General features: G+C 43.7%; 3 protein-coding genes across 3 annotated transcripts; all 3 read right to left on the bottom strand.

Annotated features, from left to right (window-relative positions):
- Nucleotides 1–788: 788 nt before the first annotated feature.
- Nucleotides 789–1,887, bottom strand: LOC138905068 (uncharacterized). Its single transcript, XM_070193569.1, has 3 exons — nucleotides 1,483–1,887; nucleotides 1,035–1,358; nucleotides 789–983 (listed from the first exon to the last, which is right to left on the bottom strand). Exons 1-3 carry the CDS (start codon nucleotides 1,885–1,887, stop codon nucleotides 789–791), a joined length of 924 nt encoding a protein of 307 aa, XP_070049670.1.
- A 1,073-nt stretch (nucleotides 1,888–2,960) lies between these two features.
- On the bottom strand, nucleotides 2,961–3,473 carry LOC138905066 (uncharacterized mitochondrial protein AtMg00810-like). Its single transcript, XM_070193568.1, has one exon. It carries the CDS (start codon nucleotides 3,471–3,473, stop codon nucleotides 2,961–2,963), a length of 513 nt encoding a protein of 170 aa, XP_070049669.1.
- Nucleotides 3,474–3,734: 261 nt separating this feature from the next.
- LOC138905065 (uncharacterized mitochondrial protein AtMg00820-like) lies at nucleotides 3,735–4,067 on the bottom strand. The gene has a single exon (XM_070193567.1). It carries the CDS (start codon nucleotides 4,065–4,067, stop codon nucleotides 3,735–3,737), a length of 333 nt encoding a protein of 110 aa, XP_070049668.1.
- Nucleotides 4,068–9,397: the final 5,330 nt, after the last annotated feature.

Genomic DNA, 9,397 nt, shown 5'->3' with positions numbered 1-9,397 from the left:
AGAATGACATTTCGTGCCTTCAACTTCCTTATCTCTTCATTGCCAATATTTTGAGCTTCAATCAGTTGAGAGATAGTGGAATTGCTGTTAACCCCTTCTTTCTTATCGATGCACTCACACTCTTCTAAGGTGGTCTTGGAGAAGGTCTGCTTGCGAGTGCCCACTGCAGCCTTTCCCAAAGGGACTTTGAAGAACTCAAATAACTTAGTGAGTAAGAACCCGTAGGGCAGCCCATAATTACAATCCTTAAAATATGCAGTTTCTTCATGTGCTCAATCATGATACCCGACAGATTAATAGTGGAGTAGGCTTCCAGTGCTTCTATGAGGAACAAGTCTGCTCGTGACGTAATGGAACGCCTTTCTATGCGTGGGAGCAAAACCTTGTTCACCATCTCGAACAATAATTGGTACACTAGTAGGAGGGCCTTTTTGTGTACCCGTTCCCTTGCTGTACTGCATCATCCTTCAAAATGGCATTTCTGAAGTTTGAAGAGTAAGTCCCTTCAATGGATGATATGTCACAAGTAGGCACTCCCAGAATTATTCCCGGAACAACCTCATCTATTACAAAATCAACACCATTCACCTTCAGGCATATGTTATCATCTTCTACAGCGAAAATATCAGCATAGAAACTGCGCACCTCCGCCTCATACACCTTAGGGCTCTTAGTAGTGAACAAATATGTCCACTGTTGAAATTCACAGATATCAACTAGTTGGCACATCTCCGCCATGTCAAGAATATCAGGGGCAAATGTTCTGCCTCACAACACCTTCTGGTGTCTCAGGTTTTCTCTTCCTTCTCCTTGGCCACACTCACCTTGGTTTTCTTGGAGGAACCGAGTTCCTCATTGACACCATCTTTCCTTTTCACAGATTTTCTCACACTCTTCCCTTTCTCTGCAGATTTATCAGACAATTTCTCAGGTACATTGTCACCAGACTTTTCAGAAACTTTCTCACCAGACTCCTCATCTACCTTCTACCCAAACTTTTCTACTTCAACATTGCTACCCTCCATCATGCTCACAGATGATTCTCTCCTAGGTTTTGGAACTGTAGGTTTCTTCAAGGACATACGAGTTAAGGAACCAGGTTCCTCAGTCACCTCGTTATCAATATCAACAATAAGTGCTAGAGGCACTTCCTCTTCATTTACCAGCTTTCCCACTTTCACTAACCTCCTCCTTTTCTTTTCTTCTTTGCTTTTCTTTAGCATAAACTCAAGAGCCTCCCTCTTTTGCAACCTAGTAGTGGGTCTTTTAAGAGTAAGTGCACTGGGAACTCGTTTCTTACTTCGAGCAGCAATGAAGCTTGTTGCATGCATATCATCATAGTCTTCCTCACTATTTCTCTTCAGATAGAGATCTCATCTCAGGAATGACAATGTTTAGTGGCTCATGATCGAAGTGAGAAGAGGGCGCAGGATCAGTACTGACCTAGGGCTCTTTTATAGAGCAGGGAGTTTTATCTCAAACAGGAGTAGAGGGCTCCTCTTGAGCAGAGGGAACAGGTCCCTCATGAGTTTTCCCAGTAGTACTATTAGATGTTGTATTTTCAAAAGGCACCAATTCCCTACTCTCTTCCGGATAGCCTTCACCTTCCCCCTGACACCCAACAGTCTCATTAACCTCTTCACAACCACCGACCACGACTCCCTCAGCAGCTATTAACAATGTAGTTTCTATGGCTTCTTGTTCATTTAACCCCAAAGTAAACTCAGGAGAGACATTACCTGTAGGGTTGGCAACATTCAAATCAAGGCTTGGTGCTGATTCTTTATAATCACGAAGCACACTCTGTTGGGCCTCAGTGCTCTCTTCTACTTGCAGACTAGAGACTTCTTGAGTTTTTTCTCCCTCTACTGTATCGCCTTCAGCCATTGTTTTTGGCGAGGCAGAAGGAGAATTTACAACCACAAACCTCTTTAGGTTCGGAGTTTTGGTTGAGAATCTTGTGTGGGATTTGGACTTGGTGGCATGGGGGACTTAGACTTTGTCGCCTGTGCTTCGTGAGATGAAGACACAGTGGGGACGACTCCTGAAACATTTTAGGCTCCTAGATTCTGAGACATGGTGGGGATTTGTAGTAAGAACTTAAAGAAAATGAGTATTTAGTTGTTGAGAGAAAAAGAGAGATTTTGACTTTTGATGTGAACAGTGATGATAGAGACAACTTTTGGGTTTATTTAAAGAGGGTGAGGGACCAGTTAGGAATGAGTATTAATTTTCTGGGTAGACGGGTCGATTAGTAATGGGTACGACGCTTGGATTCTAAAGAAGGGAAAACATAAAAATTGACATTTTAATGAAGTGGCACTTTCTCAGCCATTAAAAGGTTGTGTATGAGAGTACAAAGGAACTACTAACCTGTGTCAAGGAAACTAACAATGTTCCCTCACAAGTTTTGTAAATGTGAGCCTCATCCTTTTACCAACATGCAGTGCCACTAGCTTCTTGGTTGCTCTATAATTGCCATGCGTGTCTACCTGTAACAGTATAGAAATGAGTTAGAACTTGCCAGAAAACACTTTTTAGCTGTTTTACCTTTTCATTTCTTCATAGCTAATCATTGAGGGACCAGGTGCTCAGCTTGACTTTATCAACCCAAGTGCCAGTCGATTCTTTTCGAAGTGCTCAATACTCAGTTCTTTGCTAAATATATCTGCAATTTGGTCTTCTGTGCTACAAAACTTCATGTAGATAAGCCCTTTTTCAATATTGTCTTTGAGAAAATGATATTGCACATCAATGTGCTTCGTTCTCTTATGCTGGACTGGATTATTTGCCATGTTGAGAGCACTGGTGTTATCACATAGTAATGGAACATAATCAGAAAATACACCAAAGGACTCCAACTGCTGCTTGATCCACATCAATTGAGCACAGCAAGAAGCAGCTTCCACATATTCAGCTTCTGCAATTGAAAGAGCCATTGAGTTTTGTTTCCTCGTACCCTATGAAATTAGACATGATCCCAGAAAAAATTCCATGCCAGAGGTGCTTTTTCTATCCACTAGATAACCAGCATAATCATCGTCAGCATACCCAATCAAGTCAAAATTGTCTCCTGAAGGGTAGTAGAGAACCAGGTCATGTGTTCCTTTGAGATATCTTAGAATTCTCTTGGCAGCCTTCAGATGAGATTCCTTTGGATTGGATTGAAACCTAGCACATAATCCTACGCTGAATACAATATCTGGTATGCTTGTTGTGAGATACACGAGTGACCCAATGATACCTCTGTACATGGTCTCGTTCACAGGAGAACTAGGTTCATCCATGTCCAGACGAGTGGCAGTGACAATATGAGTATCAATGATTTTTGAACTTTCCATCTCAAATCTCTTTAGAAGCTCTTTGATGTACTTCTGCTGACTTATCATTGTCCCCTTAGGTGTTTGCTTTACTTGCAGACCCAAGAAGAAATTCAATTCCCCCATCATGCTCATTTCAAACTTGCTCCCCATGAGCTTTGCAAACTCTTCACACAGAGAATTATTTGTTGCACCAAATATGATGTCGTCAACATATACTTACACAATGAGCAGGTTCCTCCTTCGTTTATTCAGAAATAGGGTGTTGTCGATTTTTCATCTTGTAAAGCCATTTTCTATGAGAAATTTGGACAACCTTTCATACCAAGCACGAGGAGCCTGCTTCAGCCCATATAAAGCTTTGTCAAGTTTGAATACATGCTCAGGATACTCATGACATTCGAAGCCAGGTGGTTACTTGACAAATACTTCTTCTTTTAAATACCCATTCAGAAATGCACTTTTGACATTCATTTGGAACAATTTAAATTCCATATGAGATGTAAAGGCAATGAGGATTCTGATGGCTTCCATTCGAGCAACTGGAGAAAAAGTTTCATCATATTCACTCCTTTCATCTTGATTGTAGCCTTGAACTACTAGCCTTGCCTTGTTACTTGTTGTGTTTCCAAACTCATCAAGTTTGTTTCTGAATACCCACCTGGTTCTTATAACAATTCTGTTAGCAGGTCGAGGAACCAAGTGCCATACGTTGTTCCTCTCAAATTGATAGAGTTCATCTTGCATAGCAGTAATCCAGTCAACATCTTTCAATACTTCCTTGATATTTTTGGGCTCAATTTGAGAAAGAAAGTGCTATTCCGGTCCCTTCTAGGCCCCAGGAGCCTTATTATGTACCGCTAGTATCTAGTGCGCCTCCTGCAAGGTGCTTTTAGCGGTCAGTCCAGCAGACCTGGCCCGAGCCAGTCACAACAGCCACACTCTACAAGAGCTTGTTTTGAGTGTGGCGATACTCGCCATATGGTGAGGGATTGCCCCATACTTAGGAGGGGTGCACCTCCACAGACTTCTCAGCCACCGCGTGCTCCACTAGGTCTTTATGCTATGATTCCAGCACCAGCTACCGCCCCACCTGCTCAGCCAGCTCAAGGTAGAGGTCGGGGAGGTCGAGGTCGCCCTAGAAGGGGAGGCCAGATATTATGCTCTTTTGGCTCGTATAGAGGTAGTTGCTTTCGACTATGTCATTACAGGTATTGTTCTGGTCTGTCATAGAGATGCGCCAGTCTTATTTGATCCAGACTCTGCATATTCTTATGTGTCCTCTTATTTTGCCATATATTTGGGCGTATCTCGGGATTCTTCGAGTTCCCCTTTTATGTGTCTACTCTTGTGTGAGATTCCCTTATTGTGGACCACGTGTATCGGTCATGCTTGATTACTCTTAGTGGTTTTGAGACCAGAGCCGATTTATTATTGCTCAGTATGATAGACTTTAATGTTATCTTGGGCATGGATTGGTTGTCACCCCATTATAATATTCTTAATTGTCACGCTAAGACCGTGACGCTGGCTATGCCAGGATTACCGCGATTAGAGTGGAGAGGTACGTTAGAGTATACTCCTAGCAGAGTTATTTCATTTCGTAAAGCTCAACGAATGGTTGAGAAGGGGTGTGACGCGTATCTAGCTTATGTGAGAGATGTCAGTATTGATGCCCCTACAGTTGAGTCAGTCCCAGTAGTGAGGGACTTTCCTGATGTGTTTCCAGCTGATCTTTCGGGCATGCCGCCTGATAGAGATATTTATTTTGGCATTGATTTGTTGCCGGGAACTCAACCTATCTCTATTCTTCCATACCATATGGCTCCTCCTGAGTTGAAGGAGTTGAATGAGCAGTTACAGGAGTTCCTTGATAAAGGCTTCATTCAGCCCAGTGTGTCACCTTGGGGTGCTCCTATCTTGTTTGTGAAGAAGAGGGATGGTTCTATGCGTATGTGCATTGATTATCGCCAGCTGAACAAAGTTACATTGAAGAACAAGTATCAATTGCCTCGTATTGATGATTTATTTGATCAGCTACAGTATGCCATGGTATTTTCCAAGATTGATTTACGTTCCTGCTATCATCAGTTGAAGATTCGGGAGCCAGATATCCCGAAGACTACTTTCAGGACTCGGCATGGTTACTACGAGTTACTTGTGATGTCTTTTGGGCTGACCAATGCCCTAGCAACTTTTATGCACTTGATGCACGGTGTATTCTGACCCTATCTCGACTCATTCTTCATTGTGTTTATTGATGACATTATGGTGTACTCCCGGACTTGGGAGGATCATGAGCAGCACCTGAGGACTGTGCTTCAGACCTTGAGAGAAAAGAAGTTATATGCAAAATTTTCAAAGTGTGAGTTTTGGCTAGATTCAATGGCCTCTTGGGTCATGTAGTATCGAGTGATAGGATCAAGGTGGATCCGAAGAAGTTGGAAGCAGTGCAGAGTTGGCCTAGACCGTCATCAGCTACGGAGATCTGGAGTTTTCTTGGTTTGGCGAGGTATTAACGTCGTTTTGTAGAGGGATTCTCATATGTTGAAGCACCTATGACCAGGCTGACCCAGAAGGGTGCTCCGTTTAGTTGGACAAACGAGTGTGAGGAGAGCTTTCAGGAGTTCAAGACCACTTTGACTACAACCCTAGTATTTGTATTGCTTACAAGTTCGGGGTCTTATACTGTATATTGTGATGCATCACGAATTGGCCTCGGTGCAGTGTTGATACAGGATGGTAGGGTGATTGACTACGCATCCAGATAGTTGAAGGTGCATGAAAAGAACTATCCTGTCCACGACCTTGAGTTAGTAGCTATTGTTCATGCCTTGAAGATTTGGCGGCACTATTTGTATGGTGTCCCTTGTGATATTTAAACCGATCATCGGAGTTTGCAGCATCTGTTCAAGCAAAAAGGATCTTAAATTGCGTCAGCGAAGGTGCTTGGAGCTACTTAAGGACTATGATATCACCATTTTGTACCATCCAGGGAAGGCCAATATGGTGGCCGATGCTTTGAGTCGCCGAGCAGAGAGTTTGGGGAGTTTAGCATATCTACCAGCAGCAGAGAGTCCATTGGCGTTGGATGTTCAGGCCTTAGTCAGCCAGTTTATGAGATTGAATATTTCTGAGCTGGGCTGAGTATTGGCTTGTGTGGTTTCTCGTCTTCTCTTTGTGATCGTATCAGGGAGCGTCAACATGATGACCCCCATCTGCTTGTCCTTAAGGACACGGTCTAACACAGTGATGCTAAGGAGGTCACTATTGGGGATGATGGTGCATTGAGGATGCATGGCAGGCTATGTGTGCACAATGTAGATGGTTTACGTGAGTTGATTCTCTAAGAGGCTCACAACTCGCGGTACTCCATTCATTTGGGTGCCGCGAAGATGTATCAGGACTTGAGGCAACATTACTGGTGGAAGAGGATGAAAAATGACATAGTGGAGTATGTATCTAGGTGTCTAAATTGCCAGCAGGTGATGTATGAGCATCAGCGGCCAGGTGGGTTACTTCAGAAATTAGAGATTCTAGAGTGGAAATGGGACCGGATCACTATGGACTTCGTTGTTGGACTCCCACGAACTCAGCGAAGGTTTGATGCACTTTGGGTGATTGTGGATAGGGTGACCAAGTTAGCTCATTTCCTTCTTGTGATGACTACCTATTCTTCCGAGCAGCTGGCTCGAATATATATCCACGAGATCATCAAGATTCATGGTGTACCGGTATCTATCATATATGACCGGGGTACGCAGTTTACATCACGGTTCTGGAGGGCCGTACAACATGAGTTGGGTACTCGAGTGGAGGTGAGCACAACATTTCACCCTCAGACGGACGGTCAGTCCGAGCGTACTATTCAGATATTAGAGGATATGCTCCCTGCGTGTGTAATAGATTTTGGAGGTTCTTGTGATCAGTTCTTGCCACTTGCGGAGATTGCCTACAACAACAGTTATCAGTCGAGCATCCAGATGGCACTATATGAGGCTCTGTATGGTAGGCGGTGTCGGTCTCCAGTGGGTTGGTTCGAGTAGGGAGAAGCTATATTATTGGGTACAGACTTGGTTCAGGATGCCCTGGATAAGATGAAGGTAATTCAGGATCGACTTCGCACAACCCAGTCCAGACAAAAGAGTTATGCAGATCGGAAGGTTTGCGATGTTGCATTCATGGTTGGAGAGTAGGTCTTGCTCCGGGTTTCGCCTATGAAGGGCATTATGAGGTTCGGGAAGAAGGGAAAGATGAGCCCCAAGAGTTCATCCTGTATTCCATATTTCTATGCTCCGGAAGTATCACGGTGATTCGTCTCATGTGCTGGATTTCAGCTCAGTCCAGTTAGACAAGGATCTATCTTATGTTGAGGAGCCAGTGGCTATTTCGGACAGGCTGGTTCGAAAGCTGAGGTAGAAGAACATTGCTTCCGTGAAGGTTCAGTGGAGGGGCCAGCCGAACGAGGAGGCGACGTGGGAGACCGAGCATGATATGCGCAACCGCTATCCTCATGTTTTCACCACTGCAGGTATGTCTCTATGCTCGTTCGAGGACGAATGATTATTTTAAGAGGGGGGAGGATGTAACGACCCGGTCAGACGTTTTGAGAGTTATAGCCCTGATCCCCTGTTTACTACTTTCCCCATATCATTTTCTGCTTATGTGACTTGCAGGGAGGTTGTTATTGTGGTTTCGGAGTGAATTAGGACACATAGTCCCTAAACGGAAGCTTAAGTCTTCGGATTTTGACCGTAGTCAGGACTATATGAAGACGACTTCGGAATGGAGTTCCGTCGGTTCCGTTAGCTCGGTCGGGTGATTTTTGACTTAGGAACGTGTCTGAATTATGTTTTGGAGGTTTGTAGATGATTTTGGCTTGAATTGGCGAAAGTTGAATTTTTGGAGAATTTGACCGGTAGTGAAATTTTTGATATCGGGGTCGGAGTCCGATTCCAGAGGTTGGAGTAGGTCCGTAATGTCAATTATGACTTGTGTGCAAAATTTAAGGTCTATAAGACGCAATTTGATAGGTTTCGGAATCAGTTGTAGAAGTTTGAAGTTTCAAAGTTCATTAAGTTTGAATCGGAGGGTGATTCATGTTTTTAGCATTATTTGATGTGATTTGAGGGCTCGACTAAGTTCGTATGGTGTTTTAGGACTTGTTGGTATGTTTGGTTGAGGTCCCAAGGGGCCTCATGTGTATTTTGAATGCTTAACGGATCAAAAATTAGACTGGTGTATTTTGCTGTAGTTTCTGGTTTCTAGTATTCTCGCACCTACGGTGGGGAGACCACAGGTGTGGATTCGCATGTGTGGAAGAAGGAGTGCAGATGCGGGATTTTTTAGCCCAAGCTGGGTTCGCAGGTGCGGAGGTAATTGCGCAGAAGCGGCCTAGCTTCTGCGGTTGGTCTGTGAGCAGGAGCGGTGAGGGTCGCAGGTGCGGTTCCTTGGTCGTAGGAGCGCATCCGCAGGTGCGACGCTTCTCTCACAGATGCAGACCCAGAACACTTAATCTAAGTCCGCACCTGCGATGAAATATTCCCAGGTGCGATTATAGGCCCGCATATGCGAAATCGCCGGGCAGAAAAGGCCAAGTTCGAGGGTTTTATTCCATTTTCAATTTTGGGACTTTGAGAGCTCGGATTTGGGAGATTTTCAGAGGAAGCTTTTGGGTAACTATTCTTAACCCATTTATGGTTATATTCCACTAATCTATCACTAATTTCATCTTTTTAATTCGGATTTGGTTGAAACATTTGGGAAATAAGTTGGAAGGTTTTTCAAACAAGTTTTTGAGTTTTGATTGGGATTTTGATATCTGATTTGGATAATTTTGGTTTGAATGAGCTTGTGAGTGAATGTGTGTTCATATTTTGTGACTTTTACCCAATTTCGAGACGTGGGCCAGGGTCGATTTTTTGGGGCGATTTTCTAAATTCTTACTTTAGCTTTGGTTGAGGTCCCAAGGGGCCTCATGTGTATTTTGAATGCTTAACGGATCGAAAATTAGACTGGTGTATTTTGCTGTAGTTTCTGGTTTCTAGTATTCTCGCACCTACGGTGGGGAGACCACA

The sequence above is a fragment of the Nicotiana tomentosiformis genome, chromosome 2, assembly GCF_000390325.3.
Source record: "Nicotiana tomentosiformis chromosome 2, ASM39032v3, whole genome shotgun sequence".
In the NCBI taxonomy this organism is placed as follows: Eukaryota; Viridiplantae; Streptophyta; class Magnoliopsida; order Solanales; family Solanaceae; genus Nicotiana; species Nicotiana tomentosiformis.
Note: the sequence above shows the minus strand (reverse complement) of the source record. Positions and strands in the feature narration are given on the sequence as shown.

What these genes read in the sequence shown, in the direction of transcription:
- LOC138905068 (XM_070193569.1), bottom strand. Translation starts at nt 1,887, where the DNA reads ATGGCTGAAGGCGATACAGTAGAGGGAGAAAAAACTCAAGAAGTCTCT. An exon ending in AAGAGGAGCCCTCTACTCCT is followed by an intron (nt 1,359 to 1,482) that starts GTTTGAGATAAA and finishes CTCTATCTGAAG; the next exon opens with AGAAATAGTGAGGAAGACTA. An exon ending in AACCTAGGAGAGAATCATCT is followed by an intron (nt 984 to 1,034) that starts GTGAGCATGATG and finishes TTTGGGTAGAAG; the next exon opens with GTAGATGAGGAGTCTGGTGA.
- LOC138905065 (XM_070193567.1), bottom strand. Translation starts at nt 4,067, where the DNA reads ATGCAAGATGAACTCTATCAATTTGAGAGGAACAACGTATGGCACTTG.
- LOC138905066 (XM_070193568.1), bottom strand. Translation starts at nt 3,473, where the DNA reads ATGGGGAGCAAGTTTGAAATGAGCATGATGGGGGAATTGAATTTCTTC.